General features: G+C 40.2%; 1 protein-coding gene across 1 annotated transcript; it reads left to right on the top strand.

The window, feature by feature from the left end:
* The first annotated feature begins 1,986 nt into the window (after positions 1-1,986).
* On the top strand, positions 1,987-17,353 carry LOC133116935 (deoxynucleoside triphosphate triphosphohydrolase SAMHD1-like). Its single transcript, XM_061226957.1, has 14 exons — positions 1,987-2,099; positions 3,911-4,071; positions 5,801-5,916; positions 8,109-8,179; positions 8,341-8,496; positions 8,704-8,804; positions 10,931-11,039; positions 12,125-12,216; positions 12,332-12,447; positions 12,732-12,862; positions 13,066-13,158; positions 15,405-15,509; positions 15,675-15,803; positions 17,321-17,353. The coding sequence occupies exons 1-14, from the start codon at positions 2,085-2,087 to the stop codon at positions 17,351-17,353; spliced, it is 1,428 nt and encodes a 475-aa protein (XP_061082941.1). The 5' UTR covers positions 1,987-2,084.
* Positions 17,354-18,901: the final 1,548 nt, after the last annotated feature.

Genomic DNA, 18,901 nt, shown 5'->3' with positions numbered 1-18,901 from the left:
CTCCTTATTTGATTGAGTCATCAAAGACAAATTTTTCAAAAATTACAATTTATCAGCATCCATGAGAAACGCAAACATGCCATACAGGAAGCAAAAATAATCTATGCATTGATGAGAACCATTCAAAGTGGGTACTTTTGACAGACAGGAAAATGACAACATTTTTCCACTGGAACAGGTTGCCGGTTCGATCCCGCCCTGGGTGTGTCGAAGTGTCCCTGAGCAAGACACCTAATCCCCAAATGCTCCTGAAAAGTTTGTGCCTTGCATGGCAGCCAATCGCCGTTGGTGTGTGAGTGTGTGTATGAATGGGTGAATGAGAAGCATCAATTGGATAACAAATATATACAAATGCCAACCATTTACCATATCACAGTAGTTCCTAAGCATCATGCCATATGTAGTCACATCTCAAAAGGATGTAGACTCTATCTATGGCCACACAAGCTGTTATTGGCATCTCAGCACAGAACACAACAACATAGTGTGTGGACAGGGGCAGTACTGTACATCCCCAAATTGGGTATTCAAGTTTTTTGGGTCCTCTCAGGAGTAGACTCAGGATGGGCCTGGGCTGCATTTCATCCTCCTCCTCCAACTGAGAAGGTGGAGACTGGGACAGGGTCGCAGACCTAGGAAGAAGTGGCTAGGAGTACATACAGAAACACAGAAAGATGCACTTCCCTTCACTATCTGAAGCCATCAGAACGCAGTCTGAAGTCCTATAAACACTGTATTCACTCCTCAATCTACAGGAACTGAGGCAGAGCAATTAAAGAATTGGTCACTATGCGGCATAACTGTTTCTTTCATAGATCAATCATTGTCTGAATTATCTGTTACACATATCTATTTAAATTATTCAGACACCTGTAGAGTTGAGGAAATGACATTGCAATTCCTCAAAACAGCCACCAGATGGTGATGGAAATTGCATTTTGAACTTGAGTTTTAGTCTGTTGGGCACATCCTAGCTTGAACTGTAATATTAGAGGTTTCTGAGAGTTCTGAGAGCTGGCCTTCAAATAGCTTGTCTCTAGATCCATACCCTCAGCTTTCACTGGTCTGACTGTCACAGGCATCAGCATTAACCCCCCCAGCCCCTCCAAAACAGAAAATGGAAAAAAAGAATAATAATTTGTACCAATTACCAGACTTGTGATGGTCAAGCACCTCCTTTCTGTTATGAATTGACAGTTCTTTGGCTTTCCCCATCCTGATGGATGACAAAGGGATTTTGCATACATGTTACCTAATTTTTATACTCTAGTCACTAGAGTCTAGTGAAACAGGAAGTGATAGAATGACACAATATAGTTCCATTAGACTGAGATGAGCTAAATTAAGTAAAATTGTATTGCCAAAATAGGTTTTCACTTTGTTTGATTTTATTTACAAAAATTGTTAGGGTTGCCAACCTTATACCTGTGGTATTCAGAAAACATGAGAGCAAATGTGTTGAAATAAAAGGATATAGCTTTCCCCGACATAAGATATAGATAATCTTCCGTGTTGCTATGGAATCCCTGCCCTGCATGCATATGTGCAGCTCTGGCTCCTGACATTGTCCTTTCCCAGTAGAGGGGGTTTGCACACCATGGACACTGCTGGCTCTCTCTGGAGCTTTTGTACAGAAGAAGAATAACGTTGTGTTTTCTCCTCCAGCAGAAAGTGAGGCCTGCTGAATGCTCATAACTCATAGCAGGGCGGTAGGATCTCGCTCCTGTGATGCCCCTGTGTAGGACCGTCTTATTTATTTGGAAATAATATATATGGAAATAATATATTTATTTTGTGTTGCTATGGAAATGTGTTGCTAAGGAAATAATATATACTCTGTTGGGACTTTGAGCCACACCCTTGAAAGCTTGAGTTGACAAGGGACGCAGCATCTTTCGACGGTTGCTCACCAGTCGACCAACAGGAAGACGGATTACACAGCATTTAAAAAGCCGGTGAGAAGACTTTATAAATTCGACAAGACTTGTTCTACAAAACCCAAGCATTGGATTCGGCTGCCACGGACAAAGTCGTGTTACTGTATGTGAGTTACTTTCTGCATTCCTTGGCAATCGACAATCAAGATGCAAGACAACAAGGTAAAACTGTACTTTTTGCTCAGATGAGCAGACATTGAATACACAAGAGAGGAGAGTGATTGTTTATTGTGTTTGAAATGGTTCAAATGTACAGTAATGTGCAGTGATGATTATACACCACCACGTTTGTCTAAAATGGGTCCTAATATATTACTTCTTCAAAATGTTTTGGTGAAAATGTATTGAACAATACTATTGTAGGCAAAGAGAACAAAAAAATAAATTCCCACAATTACATTGGGGGCGACATTGGCTCAGGTGGTAAGAGCAGTCGTCTGGCAGTCGGAGGAGTTGCCGGTTCGATTCCCACCTTGGGCGGGTCGAAGTGTTCTTGAGCAAGACACCTAACCCCCAAATGCTCCTGACGAGCTGGTTGGTGCCTTGCATGGCAGCCAATCGCCGTTGGTGTGTGAGTGTGTGTATGAATGGGTGAATGAGAATTGGATAAAGGCGCTATACAAATGCCAACCATTTACCATATCATAGTAGTAGTGTAGTAGTGGCATATCAAGCATCATGCCATATGTAGTCACATCTCAAAAGGATGTAGACTCTATCTATGGCCACACAAGCTGTTATTGGTATCTTAGCACACAACACAACAACATCATGTGGATGACTGGGTGAATGAGAACGCTTCAATTGTACAGCGCTTTGGATAAAGGCGCTATATAAATGCCAACCATTTACCATTTACATTGGGGTAAAAGTACGGCTAATAAACAGAAACACAGAAAATTTAATTTTTTTTGAAAAATGTTTACATTTTTATTTTTTGACTTTTGCATAGCATGAATGCATGTTTGAAGGCTCATTCCATGATTGTTGATGATAAACAACTTGTTTAAACTGGCTTGAAGAAACATTATTCTGCAATATTACTTCTGATGGTCAGCTGTTCTATGAAAATAATCATCTGGTGACATAAAAGTTATGACTTGGCCTGCTCAAAGTCCAGACCTTAATCCGATTGAGCAAATCTGGGATTTGCTGGATACCAAGATGAATACATCTGTTGTAACATTGAAAGAATCTATTTGGAATGAGCTTCAAACCATATGGAATGGTTTAATAAGTGAAGAAATATAAAAAATATGTGTACGATTAAATGCAAAGCAAGGGTAAATGCAAGGGTTTTCACACTAGATATTGACTTTTTTCTCCAAAAGAGACTATTTTTTGTTTTCACAATATATTGTCATCTATTTACTTATTTTCATCGACATGAACCAATATTACGTGAAATAAATACTTGAATAGTACTTGGTTTATGATTTATTCTTCATTGTGTTAAGTGTATAATCATCACTGCACACTACTGTATTCATGACCTTCTACAGCACTACTTGTGTGTTACCCTTTCTCTATATTTGCTGTATGTACAGTGTTGTGCAAAAGTCTTATGCACTTGTAAAAAAAACATCTGGAAAGCGAAGATGGTTTCAGAATAATGAAATTAAAAGTTTCTAAATATTGAAAAATGTATTATAAACAGTTAAACTAAATCAATATTTATTTTGACCACCATTAACCTTTAAAACCACATCAAATCTCTGAGGTAAACTGTTTTGCACTTTTATCAGAAAATTGGCTGGTAGGTTGTTTTGAGCAACCTCCGTAACATTTAATCTTTTGGATAATTAATGTTTGTCTCAAATTTGTTATTTTCTACTGACAAACTAATGTAGAAAACATTAATCTAGGCTTTAGCACACTACTGTATTCCATGCCAATAAAGCAAACTTAAGTTGAACTCAATATGGATTGGTCTTCAGCATTTTCCTTTGCTCTGATTCCTCACATCCTTATAGGTCTTCAATGACCCTATCCACGGCTCTATTGAATTGCACCCTTTGCTGGTGAGCATTATTGACACACCTCAGTTCCAGCGTCTGCGCCACCTCAAGCAGCTGGGAGCCACAGACTTTGTTTTCCCGGGAGCCTGCCACACCCGCTTTGAACACTCTATTGGGTACGTCATGTTCCCTTTAAAAGGGCTCAAATGCCATTTGGGTCTTGCATGGCAAAGGTTTTTATTACCTTAACCAATTTTAACATTTTATTAGTTTGGAAATGTTCAATTAATAGCATTTTTAAGACAGTCGTGAATGAAGCATGAAACATAACAATTATGCATTGAAAAATAAAAGTAGGGTTTGATTTGGCTCTGGGTATCCACTGTCGTGAGCCACGGACCCCTTGCCGAGCTCAGACCTCACGTTCCCACGAACTCAAGTACTCCGAACGTCCTGGAGCCCTGGTAAGTTCTACTGAACTTCCAGCCCAGTCTCGAAGTGAAGGGTGTGATGCAAATCTGGTAATCGATGTCCTGTATTCAATGTATTCCTCTAAAGACTCTTTATCACATATGATTATAGTAAGATATACTTTATTATAATCAATCAAAAGAATAGAGTTATACAGATTACAGTGTACATATCATCTTTTGCAGTTTGCTAATCACATGCAAGTTACATATACCCCTCTTAGCTCTTTCTAAATTACCTTTCCACCACGATGTTTAAAAATCAAGGTACACCCTTCCTATATCCATCCTCTTTGGCCTTAGCCTTATCCTATAGCTCCCCCTTCTTGACGTTTAAAAAGAAACTATTCCTAGAATATTATATTTATCTAAATATGATAACTTCTCTACATTTTTCTACTTTATATAGTACCCTAATGAGAAATAAAAGATATATAAAAGTAAACTTATAATATGTTACTTTTCCTACTTCTACAAGTAATATAGATTATAATTACCACTCCAGCTTGGTTATAGTTGTTCTGCGTGGCTCTTTCTTCACCAGCTCGTAGATATCTTCTGAAGCCAAATTCTGGGATCCTGCTCTAAGGTCTAAAAGCTTATTCCTTATATATCTTTTTTGCATACAAAAGTGTACCATTTTTGATATGAAATGCCCCCAATATGTCAAGCGGGAAGACATTTATCTCTTATATAACCTGTTTTTTAATGACCATATTAATTATTTCTGTTTTTCCAATTGTCATTTTCTCATACCTCAAAAGAACTGTCCCCAATATTTTATTTCATGGGCCCCTCTGGTTTGGGAATTTCCACCATCTTAATATATGAGTGGAAAAACACTAGCCCTTATGTTGTTTTTAATGAACCTATTCATCACTGGTGTCTGTGTCAGTTTCATAATCTCTCCTTGACTTCCTCCAAACTTTGATCTCATGCAAGCCAGACGTTAAAGCCTGCCACCATCTCAACACCCTCTTCAGGTGCCCCTTTTTGTGGCGCCTTAAGGGATCTACAAAGGACATCCAGCCAATAGCTGAGTGTAAATCATCCGCCGTTAATCATTAATTTTCTTTCGGTATTGACATCCCTTTCGTTTTCCTTATTTTTGTTTTTCATTGTGCCCCTCCCCTGTAGGGTTGGGGTATTTTCAGTCAGAACTTTAACCTTGCTCCTTAGAACCCTAAATCTAAGTCCCCCGACTTCAGACTCCTCTACTGACAAGTATGGCTGCTCATTCTCTGAACCACATATTTTTCTTCTTACGGGCATTCTTACTACCACCTCGATGGCGTGTGCGAGGGGTTAACAATGCATTCCTTTCGAACCCATCCCCCGTCAATCTCTCATCAGGGGGGCCTAGGGCCGGGTCCTCGACACCACTTACCAAATAATGTACTGTAAACAATGTCAAAGAATGTGTTCTTTCTGGCAGGGTGTGCTACCTGGCAGGCAAACTGATCATTGCCCTGAAACAGCGCCAGGCTGAGCTGAATATTACTGAGAACGACGTACTGTGTGTCAAGATAGCAGGACTGTGCCATGACCTTGGTATGTTTCACAGCCCCTCCGTCAATACATCTTCCTCTTACCCTAAACAGTTGGTATTGTCAGGGACCAGAACAGTAACCCAGTAGCGAGACCACAGGAGTAAGCTTTCAAGTCTTAATTTTCTTTGCAGCAGAATAAACAGGCGAAGGTCGATAGCCAGCGAAAGGTAGCAACAGAGAACAGGCAATGGGTCGGTACACCAGCAAGCCGGTATATCATGGATAATCCAATATGACGTCAAAGTCACAGGCAAAGGGCTGATAACACGTGGGCAGTCCAAACAAAAACAGAATCCGGAAACAAAAACCGAGAAGCCAAACAGGGCCGAAAAACTTTGGGTCAAATCAGTACAGAAAGATAAATCTCGAGCTGGAGGTCTAAGACAAAACAGGCCGCAATGGCAATCAATCAGAAATAAGAGAGTATGGTCAGGACACATAACAATCTGGCAATGAAAGACAGAAACAAAGGGAGTTTAATACATGGACATAACAAGCATGATAACCAGGAAGTTAGTGGAATGACAGGAGACAGAAAGGAAATGCATGTAAGGACTGGGAAGGCGGAGACACAAAATAAAACACAGATGAAATGAATGAATGAATGGAATAACTAGGAAACAGACTATGGTAAATACAGAGGGAATGAATACACGGAAAAGCTAACAACTTCGACAAAAACTGACAATGAAAAACACAGAACCTGACAGGTATTGGCTTTAGCCATAAGTAAATATAATGCCAGTCAGTTGCCCTCACCAGTACAGGGAATGCACTGCAATACAATTCTGTTATTGTCCCTCGAAGGGCAATTTGCAGAAAGGTTAAAAAGAACACAGAACACACAAGTTAAAAGAACACCTAAAATGACTGGTCTAAGGTAGTCAACAATACATACACTCACTGAGCACTTTATTAGGAACATTGTTACTTTATTACACCTACATACTCATGCGATTATCTGATCAGCCAATCGTGTGGCAGCAGTGCAATGCATATAATCATGTAGATATGGATCAAGAGCTTCAGGTAATGTTCACATCAACCATCAGAATGATAAAAAATGTTATCTAAATGACTTTGACCGTGGAATTGTTGATGGCAGACAGGGTGGTTTGAGTATCTCAAAAACTGCTGATCTCCTTGGATTTTCACACACACTAGTCTCTAGAGTTTGCAAAGAATGGTGCAAAAATAATAATAATCCAGTGAGCAGCAGTTCTGCAGACATAAATGCCTTGTTAATGAGAAGAGAATGGCCAGACTGGTCAAAGCTGACAGGAAGGTGACAGTAATGCAAATAACCACACATTATAACAGTGGTATGCAGAAGAGCATCTCTGAACACACAGCACTAAGTGAATAGGCTACAGCAGTAGAAGTCTAAAAAATAAGTCTATTAAATACCATATAAAGTGCTCGGTGAGTGTAGAGCTATAGCCATAGAGTTAATTGGTTCTCTTGTACTTGAGCTTGGGTACCCTGAATCCACGCCAAGTTGGAAGGACCTCAAGCTTACTGTTCACCACATTCTCAATTTTCATCTCCTGCAGCCCAACCATAGTTTTCATTCCATTCCAAGCCAATCTCAAATTTGAACCAAGCCTACCCTCAATTTTTTCCTTATACATTCGTGGTTTCTCTTTCGGCAGCCTCATCATTAGAATGCTCTTTGGCCAATAAACCCTCCAGTGACTTATTAACCTAAGGCTTATTGTTGGGATAAATCTTCTCTAGTTTTGAAGGAATCACAGCATCCTCACAAAAAGCAACTGTAAACCACATACAATATGTGAGTTCATCAATATTGTCAGAAGAATCCTGACGCATTCAGAATCCTGTCCAGTCGAAACAGCCCTGTTGGTGCTGGGTGCGGTCATCTGTCCAGACATCCTCAAATCTGTGTCCGTGTCTGAGCCATAACATGCATCTTCTGTCAGGTTGAAACGGAACACTAATTAGCCTACACTGTCTGTCGATTTGCATCTCTTTCGGTTGGAGGATAATGTAGTCACGTTATGATTTTGTTGCTATCTTTAAAAGTTGAAAAAAGTGCTATAAGGAGGGTCATCTTCCCTATTGTAATATATTTTATTATTCTTTGGGTTTTATTTTTCCCCAATTGTTATAGTATATATTTTTATTCTGAGTGACAGTTCTCATCCCCTCTTTCATCCCTCTTGCTGTGGTCAGGACATGGCCCTTTTTCCCACACGTACGATGGAATGTTCATCCCAAAAGCACGCCCGGGTTTGGGGTGGAAGGTATTTTTCAACTTCTACTCTTTTGTGTCCTGTTCTTTTGTTGCCTGTATTTTTGCTTTTACATTACTCTATAAACCACACAATTCGTATCGGTTCATGCTGGTGCTTATGCTTATGCTTATCCTTAATGCTGTCTGTCCGTCTGTCTGTGCGTGCTCTAGCATGAGACTGCATCTGTGCAAATGTTAGATCACCTGCTCGACAAAAACAATCTGAGGACAAAGCTGCCGGATCATGGGCTGAAACTGCCTGAGGATTTGGTGTTTATTAAGGAACAGATCGCCGGACCCCTGCGGAACCATGTTCCTCCCGGCCAGGTGCGTCTCTACGATAACCCGGGGCGGCCTGTGGCGTAGTGGTTAAGGTAAATGACTGGGATAGGCAAGGTTTTAATCTAAGGTGGTTCTAATCCCAGTCTAGCCACCATAAGATCCACACAGCCATTGGACCCTTGAGCAAGGCCCTTGACCCTACAGGGGAGGATTTTCTCCTGCTTAGTCTAATCAACTTTCTCATCTCTGCAGTGGCCATATCAAGGAAGACAGGAAGAAAAATCTTTCTTGTATGAGATTGTGGCCAACAAAAACAGTGGCATTGATGTGGACAAATTTGATTATCTTGCTCGGTGAGTGATTTGGATGGAAGTGCACTTTATGGAAATTCTGGGGCTGATATCAATATCTTCTCATACACGAGGCTGATTTCCTGCAACAAAGTTCCCACCTTCTGCACTACAAGAAAGATATAGTGGTGCTCGAAAAGGTTCAAAGAAGGGCAACCAGATTGACTTAAAGAAAGATTGACATCAGAAAGATTCAAGATGCTTAATCTCTTTAAGATTGGTAAAATTGGAGACTTAGGGGTGTAATAAGGACCCATTACTCAGACTTCATGGGGACTAATAAGGAAAGCTAGATCATGAGACTTAGGGGTGATTTGATTGAGGCTTTTACATTTCGTAAAGGGATTAACTAAGTACAGGCAATTATTCAGGAGTTTGGTTAGCAGAACGAGGGGGCATAATTGGAAATTAGAAAATAATTTGAAAAAATATATATTTTTCACACAGAGAGTGTGTGGAATAGCTTGCCATGACATAGTGTAGTGGAGCCAGAAACACAGGGTTTTGAAGGCCAGGATTTATAAATAGATACTATTTAGTGGTACTATTTACTGGCAGTCTGGAGTTGCTTGTGAAATGACAATGATTGGACTACTCATATCATCATGGTCCATCATACACATTCCCCCCATTTTAAAAGACCAAAAGTAATTGGACAGTTGGCTTCTCCGCTTTTTCTGATTACTTGTGTGTTCAATCACTTCCTAAGTGCAGGTATAAGAAATCTGGCATTATCTAGTCCTGATTCTAGGATTGCCATTGGAGTGACCATGAGGACCAGAGTTAATGAGCCAGCACGCTTGGCAGCCATGTATGCCCAAATGGTACCGCCTGTTTACAGTCCTCACTTAAAATATATATACAGTTGTGTCCAAATAAATAGCAGTTAATTTAAAAAAGTGAATAAAGTGCAGATATTTTTAAATAGCTTTTAGTCGCATATTTCCAAATCAAAGCATTAACAAACAAAGTCTGCATTATTCTTTTACAGGAAGCAAAGAAAAGGAATATTAATCTCAACATTTTTCTCTTCAAACTCAACCACTTACTGTATAAACAGAATAAACTTTTCAAGATTTAACTTCACTTTAAATGACTGAACTAATATTTAGTTGCATCACCATTGTTTTTGATAACTGCTGTCCATCTGTGTTGCATCGAGTCAACCAACTTCTGGCACCTAGAAACAGGTATTTCAGCCCAGGATGAACAAACTACATTCCACAGTTCCTGTGAATTTTTGGGTTTTGCTTCAGAAACTGCATTTTTAATGTCACACCACAAGTTTTCAATGGAGTTGAGGATTGAGCTGGCCATTACCTCAATCCTTTTTGTCTGGAACCAAGATGTTGCTCACTTACTCATGTGTTTGGGGTTGTTGTCTTGTTGAAACACCCATTTCTGAAGTACTGTCGATGACCACTAGACCAGAAAATAACAATTTTACTCTCATCAGTCCACAGAATGTTACGCCATTTCCCTTTGGGCCAATCGATGTGTTCCTTGGCAAATTTTTACCGATTCTGCACATGCGGTTTTTTCAACAATGGTGCTTTACAGGGGGCTTCTTGATGATAGCTTAGCTTCGATCATACGTCTTCTGACTAACAGCACTTGTAATTGTAGATCATCTTTGATCTTTCTGGAACTGATGAATGGCTGAATCTTCGCTATTCTGACTACACTTCATTCCATTTTAACAGTAGTTGCTCGTTTTCTTCCACGTGTTTCAGGTTTTTGTTGCCATTTTAAAGCATTTGAGATCATTTTAGCTGAGCATCCTATAATTTGCTGCACTTCTTTATATGTTTTCCCCTCTCTTTTTAATTAAATGACGTTGGTCCCGCGAACAATGTTTCTTTGCAATTCAGAAGGAAATATATTTTATAACAATGTGCGAAACATTTTCTTCCCTTCTTCCTTAATAAAGGACAATTAATGACATCTGTTTTTATTAAAATCCACACTGCTATTATTTTGAACACGCCCCTTTCAATGAATGAGTCAATTACTCAGAACAAGCAGTGTGCATGTCATGACAGTTGGGTCTGTTTGCCAGTTACTGATTAATTTTATTACATTTTTTTAACCAATATCGAATCTTTACAAACTTCTCTTTTTGTCATTAGAGACTCCTACTACCTGGGCATGCAAAATAGCTTTGACCACCAACGCTTCCTGAAGTTTTTACGTGTGTGTAAGGCGGGCGGAATGAAGCACATCTGCTCTAGAGACAAGGTACTGGTGCCACCGTGCAGAGAACGACCCCACACACCACATTGTGCGATGGGATCTATTGTATCTGGAATAAATGTGTAAGCCTTGCACGAACCCAACGACAGAATTTAGCGAGGGTGAAGGTATCTGTGTGCTTGTCCTTCTGATCTGAATGAGGTTAGTAGGGTTAAATGTTAATGGTTAATGACTAGATCAGCCAATAAATAAACCAAGTTACAAAGACAGTAGTACCACTCTGCCTTCCGCTTTCTACTGGTCCGGGCATCTCCACAATAGGGCAAATCTACCTTTGTATTTATTATCTGACTCCATTTTAATAATAATTTATATTAGTTATCTAGCTTTGGTAGATTTCTTATTTATAATTTAGACTTGATGGCTAAAGGAATCCTGTACCGTAACGGACTCCCTGAACAGTCCTCTGTTGGTCCCGCCACATGTCACATCGGCCGTTATGTGCATGTGTCACAAGCTGGCTAGATATCTCCAGTCATTACAGAGGTCGCAGGAATAACTGCTTTTGGGTGTAGGCGATGGCGGCTCAGGGACCCAAGAAGACCAACATTAGCTATGACTGTTCTTGACATGAATGAACTGACTAGCGGAGGCGATTGATTTACTGCCTACGGGTGCAATATGCCATGATACATTAAGCGTAAATTTGCAACCTCCCTAGACCAACTCTAGGGAGTAACCAACAATGTATTTTACCTGGCAGGTTACTTACTTAATCACATTAAATTCCAAATTAAATATAAATAAAAGTTTTACAAGAGAAACCAAATTGCAGAGTCTTAAAAGTCATACCTGTCAAAGGCTATATGCACTATGTGGGTCTGGCTATAGACACCACAACAAAAATCTACATGCATTATGTGCATGGGAGTCTGACTACATTCTCCAGTATATAAAAACTACACTAAATAAAAGCACAAACCAGGCCTTTGATTTTTGATAGGATTCGATCAGGGGGGGTCGAGGGAAATTACTTTCACTAGGACAGATACTCGCCATACTTGCACCAAACCTCCCTTTTGCTGATTTGCCATTATGATGCGTATGTTAATAATTTCTGTTGGTTCCAGGAAGTGGGAAATTTGTACGACATGTTTCACACACGGTATAGCCTTCATCGGCGGGCCTACCAGCACAAAGTGGGAAACATCATCTCAACAATGTGAGTACCTTCACACTTTTCCAAAAAGACCCCAGCTCATACTGGGGAACCATGTCCAATATTGCTTTGCCATAATGATATGAATGCAAACAGTGATGGTTTCTCTTGTCTACAGGATAACAGAGGCTTTTGTGATGGCTGACAACCACATTCAGATCATAGGCTCCAATGGCCAGATTTTCACCATCTCCACTGCCATTGACGATATGGAGGCTTATACAAAACTCACCGGTTAGGCACTTTACATACCTGTTATATAGTGATGGAAGGCTCTCATATTGCCGAGATTTAACGGAAGAGCTGCAAATTAAGTGCCTGTTAAAACACAATGGTAGCTAATTTACTAAAGAGCAGGTGCTATCTGCATCGGCTATATGCAGCCCAAGTTGTTGAAAGTTGTGTAGCTTTTGAGAACGTTTAGGCTTAAGAGTACACCTGATAATAATAATAATAATAATAATAATAATAAGAACCCCCCCCCCCCCCCCCCCCCCTCCCCGCCAATCCCTTTTCAGACTACATCTTCCAGCAGATCCTGTACTCCTCGTCTCCAGAGGCTCGGGCCATCCTGGAGAACATCATTGATCGCAAACTCTACAAATATTTGGGCCAGGTCCGGCCCAAGGATCCTGTGGCAGACACATTGGTGAGATTAACCAGTCTGTAGACGCTGTAAAAAGGGGGAGAGAGTGAAAGAAGCAGATGGTGGGAATGACAGGGACCCTTGACGGAGCATATGAGTCGAGCATTTCTAACACAATCAGTGCCTTTATACCACTGTCTACTTTGTGTCACTGTTCTGTAGTAGGTCTTTCATCACTCTGACTCGGGTGGTCCATTTTTCTTCAGGATGAGTGCACCAGGATGGCAGCCAGCATTGCTCAAGCCTTGCCTGACGGCAGAACAGGTGTAACACTTCAGGCTGAAGATTTCGAAGTCACTGTGAGTCAAATGTCTACAATAATGCCTCTTTGCAACTGTTCTCTGATTGAAACCTTATGTACACCATGCAAGTCAAATTATTATTATTATTATTATTATTATTATTATTATTATTATCATTATTACAAATACTTTGTCATATCAGTGACATTAACTTGGATCCTAATTGTGTGACATTGGAATAAACAACTGTTCATGATGCCATACACACGTAATGACCACTGTATTCAACCTACAAATGTTCATGAAACAAAACCACCATCCCCTGCCTTATACAAAGTAACAGCATCATGGCACTATTGTATTTAACAATGCAAATACCTGTCAACCATTTACTTTTACATTTCTGCTTGGCCTGCGTTTAACCATGTTTTGAAATGTTCATGTTTGTCAGCCTTGACTGTGGTTACCAGTCAAGATGCTAAGATGCTATTCTAAGTTTATCAAGATATGTTTATCAAGCATTGTGAAGCACACATTTCATCTCTGTTGGATTAGAGTATGGCAAGGTGAGAAACAATGTTTACATTGAGAATTGATTTCATGGCATACTCTTTTCAAGGTTCAGATACTCTGTGCTGTGAAGGGTAGGTTATTTTCTGCATGAACACAGCCACACCACATTGTAAAACTGGGCTGTAATCCAAATCCAGCCCTGGTTTTCTTTTCTCGTGGTTAATTAGTGCTACTGATTGGCCAGACTGTCTTCACACATGATTCCCAGGTAAAGGGAGGAAACCCAGGAATTGGTAATCCAAAACTGTCTGATGCTGCTTCAGTAATGATATCTCTGCATTGACTCAAATATCCAACACCAAATTTTCTGGAGATGGTGTTGACATTATAACCTAAGTTTGGTCACAATTTAATTGTTTTTTTCATTTTGGGGACAACATAAATGATAGAGCTGGTGACAACCTAAAATACATTGATCAAATAACTATCTCTCTTCGTCCTACTGTAATGGAAGTAGGGCTTGTCAAATTCCCTGCCCTAGAGACAAGTGCAGAGACCAGGACCCCACACACAACATTGTGAAATGAGGTCTATTGTAACTGGAATAAATGTGTAATTTTGGTTCCAAGGGCTTTCTTATAATGCCAAATCAGTATGATAAATATTAAAATCTGTGACAAAGTGGTCCAAATGTGTGTGTATAATCGCTTCGTCATTAAACTGCCAAATTGTGGAGTGAGAGCAGATTTTCAGTTCTGTCTGTCACATCTTGCCAATTATGCTTATTTTGTGCTATAGTATCCCATATCTTTTTAATGTTCACCTACCAGCCATATTTCTAGCACCTGATGTATGTGAAGTTTCCATTTTGAATAATCATGGAAACTTGAAAGTGTTTACATTTTACTGTGGAAAAAACCTAAAGGTGCGGAAGAAGTTAATATGAAGAGGTGAAGAAATGCTCAAAGAACATGCCCACACATGAAATACTGTAATTATGGCTGTCCCATATGCTCTTTGCATGTGAGGGCATTCATCAATACCTGTACTAATACCTGTCCATTCACCAATGTAACTGAAAACAATTACAACATCGAGTAATCCAGCAATAATGTACATTGTAAAAAAATTTGATACCATGTCAATGTGAATGGGAGGCATGACAAGTGTGTTCTATAATTTTTTTAATTTGAAGCAAAAGTCAAATTCTTTCCAAGTATCAGAACAACAATGCTACCATATATAAAGCTTTTAGAACCACCTTTTTAGAACTTCTTGAGATTTAGTTTTTTTCAGTCCTATAGTTTTTTGTTTTTTTATATATATTATTGGTCACTGTTCTTGGTAGTGTTATTTTTACAGAGACTGAAAAATTCCTTATTCCTTATAGTCTCCGTTTCATGCTAATAACACTATTTTCCCTCCGGAGGCCAGAGACACCTAGTGATGTCACAAAGGAATTTGTTGCTGCAAATGATAGTCTGTGGTTTGTGGACGGGGTCTGTAGTGTAGTGGTCAAGGTAGATGACTGGGACTCGCAAGGTCGGTGGTTCGATCCCCAGTGTAGCCACAATAAGAACCGCACAGCCGTTGGGCCCTTGAGCAAGGCCCTTAACCCTGCATTGCTCCAGGGGAGGATTGTCTATTCAACTGTATGTCGCTCTGGATAAGAGCGTCTGCCAAATGCCATTAATGTAATGTAAAAATGACTTGTGTGAAACTCAGACAAGTCTTAGTAACCTTGGCATGCTTTCTGCTTGTGCTCTTTTGTTCCCTTTTTACTCCTGCAGATTATTAACATGGATTATGGGAAGAAAAAGGATAACCCGGTCAATAACGTGTATTTTTACACCAAGAATGACCCCACAAATGCCACAAAGATCAGCAAAGAGCAGGTAGGAGGTTATTTGGGCTTCTGTATAATTACGGTTTTAGAATCAAGATGAAAAACTTTGGATCGACAGGAAGTACTCTGAGGATGAATCCTATTTTCCTTAAATCATGTCCGTCCATCATTTGTGCATTTCCTGATGCCTGGCAGTGGACCGTCTTGCCCACAGGTGTCCCTGCTCCTTCCGGAGACGTTTGCTGAACAACTGGTCCGGGTCTACTGCAAGAAGACTGACGAACCAAGCTTTGAGGCAGCCAAGATCTACTTTAAGGAGTGGCGTCCCCCCTTTGAGCTAATGGTAAACATCCACCCTCTTGCACAGCCCTTTTCCCCACCAATATGTGCCTTATCCACAGATTATCATTTGAAAATAATATAATAAATATAATTATCTTATGTATTCCTTTTGGGGGAATGAAGTTTCAGATTGGTCGGCTGTACATCACGACCAATGACAGAGTAGACCGGGCTTCTTAATTCCCTTGAAGATATGACATCACTCTGATGAATAGCCTGTTTGCGTGACACAGCACTCACAATGGTGATTTATTGAATGGGAGCCTTGCCTGTTACATTACATTACATGGCATTTAGCAGGAGCTCTTATCCAGAGCGACGTACAACAAAGTGCAAATTAAACACAAGAACAAGTGCAAAGAGGACCTGAGAGGACAGTGTAGTTCCGAGTCCTATTGCAGCTAGAATACAAAAAATAACAATACCTATACAAGTAACAATATCTATACAATCTATACATAAGTGCCATTACAGTCTAAGGCTAATCATGGTGGTGAGTTGGGGAGGGAAAGGTGTAGCCTGAAGAGATGGGTCTTCAGTCTGCACTTGAAGGAGGTCAGAGACTCTGTCATTCTGACATCCACCGGGAGGTCATTCCACCACCGTGGGACCAGGACAGACAGCAGTCGTGAGCGCGAGGTGCAGGTGTGGCAAGGAGGAGGTGCCAGACGGCACGAAGTGGCAGAACGGAGGGGTCTTGTCGTGTTGTGTATAAGTCTTGATAAGGGATTGAATATATACAGGGGCTGATCGTTTAACTGCCTGGTATGCGAGCACCAAAGTTTTAAATTTGATGCGAGCCATAACAGGCAGCCAGTGGAGGTTGCGGAGCAGGGGGGTGACATGTGAATGTCTGGGAACATTGAATACCAGACGGGCTGCAGCATTCTGGATCAGTTGTAGGGCTCTGATGGCAGATGCTGGAAGGCCAGCCAGCAGAGAATTGCAATAGTCCACACGGGACAGGACCATTGCTTGAACAAGGAGCTGAGTGGAGTAGGTGGTGAGAAAGGGTCGGATTCTCCAGATGTTGTACAGGAAGAACCTGCATGCCCGGGTCACCGTTGCGATGTTCTCAGAGAAGGATAGCCTGTTGTCCATCACCACTCCAAGGTTTATTGCACTAGGAGATGAGGTCACTGTGGTATCCCCTAGTGAGATGGAGAAATCAAAGAAGGGAGAGGTAAAAGCAGGGATGAAGATGACCTCCGTTTTACCTGGGTTGAGCTTTAGATGGTGGTTGCCCATCCAACTCTGGATGTCTCTCAGGCAGGCGGAGGCCTGTTGTTTGACTTGTAGTATCTGTGTCCAAATCCATGAATGCATCTTTGTAAACTCTTTGAAAATCAATGCATTTTTGAAGCAGCCTTAATTGGGCAACATAAATTGTATTGGTAGACGCTTGACAAGGCTGTCCTGGAAAAATGCTAGTATTAGGAATGTGAATCATATAACAGTCATTTAGTTTAATGCAGTAGAATAATTGCATCCCTCACTGACATTTTGTCACTCGTTTAGGATCAGCTTGGCCTGGAGCTGATGGAGAGCTGAGATGATGATGAAGATGAAGGTGGTAGTCTGAGGGGGCATCTTATTTACATATATATTTATTTGTGTTTTTTGGGGAATAGTGCCTTGACTGCAAAAGTAAAACTCTTCTATATAGCAGGTGGTGGTGTTCAGATGGGAGATGGCTGTTCATAAACTAAAGGGAAGATTATAAAGAAGATGTGCTAAGCGACATATGATGCATTCTGCCCAGGAAACATGTGCCGTATGTATCAAACTGCCGCACGGGGCTAGAACCGCAGCACGCATGTGAGCTAGGTGACTCACTGTCAACTGCGCTTATGTTAGTGTGTATGCATTCAATGGTGGGTCCCGCGAATAAAGGGAGGAGATATTATAAGTGTGGCTGATTCTGTATTCCGTTGAATTTACAAAAGTTAACCAATTGTACCTGAAATTTCTCCACCTCTAAAGAGCAAACGTAAACTGAGACACAAGACAGAAACATAGATATAGGCTGCGAAGATATACTGAAATAATCTTCACAGCAAGAACACTATTTCAACCCCCAGAGCAAGAAATCATCAAACAGATTAGTAATAGTAAATATTATTTAATGATGTCAGCCAAGCAATAATTAAGGCTGGGTGTTTGTCACAGAAAATATTTTATTAAATTGACCAATATCTCATGCAAGGCAATTGGAAGCGACTGGAATAACGTGCTCAACTGTAGTGACAGTAACTGAAGTAAAAATAAATCCATAAATAAATGTCCATCACAGAAAGAGCGTGAGTTTGTTTTGATTAGTTATCCTCGAAAACAATCGCGGAGAAGAAACTGGGAATTAAAGGGTCCGAAAATCACCTGTGACTTCCATGACAAACACCCAGCCATACAAATAATTACACTTCTGTGAGAAATCAAAGATGTAGTGGAGTCTCTCACACGACGTTCCCATTCTATCCCGGCAATAGTGAAGCTCATTGCAAAGATACATGCAGAATATACGCTTTTACGATAAATGGTTATCACCACACGCAGTGAAAATATTCAAAGCACTAAACACGTGTTTTAACTGCGCGGTTTAAGATCTGCCTATTTTGCAAAATGCGGTTCCTGGGCAGTTCCGTTCACTGATTACGTAATGAGCTGTTGCTCATTTGTGTGTAATTTTGTTTTGTTTTTAAATCATTGTAATTCACAAAAACAGCAATATACTTCTTCTTTTTTAAACATTCAACTCACTCTCACAATTATAGCAAGCTTTTTTGAGTCTAGGCTCCGAAAAAGGTGAAGGTTCTTTTCTACATATCAGCTTTAAACTTTAAATTCAGCTAATAGGATAGTAAGCAATCCCTAAGGACATTATGTGTGGGCATCTTGAGATAAGGATAACTTAATAAATTTCAGCTAAAATCTGGTTTACATTTTGTGCATTTGGAGTGACTGTAATGTGGTGTTTTTGGTGTGTTTTTATTTTATTTATATATTTATTTATTTATTCTTGCTTTGATGTCTTATTCATTGTTCTCATGTGGTTCTCATGTAGTTGCTACTGATAACCATCTTGGTTGAGATCCACAATAA

The sequence above is a fragment of the Conger conger genome, chromosome 17, assembly GCF_963514075.1.
Source record: "Conger conger chromosome 17, fConCon1.1, whole genome shotgun sequence".
Lineage (NCBI taxonomy): Eukaryota > Metazoa > Chordata > Actinopteri > Anguilliformes > Congridae > Conger > Conger conger.
This window is presented reverse-complemented; position numbering and strand designations above follow the sequence as displayed.

Coding starts and splice junctions, on each gene's coding strand:
- LOC133116935 (XM_061226957.1), top strand. Junction 5,917..8,108: donor AGGACTGTGCCATGACCTTG/GTATGTTTCACA, acceptor TGCTGTGGTCAG/GACATGGCCCTTTTTCCCAC. Junction 12,217..12,331: donor GGAAACATCATCTCAACAAT/GTGAGTACCTTC, acceptor TCTTGTCTACAG/GATAACAGAGGCTTTTGTGA.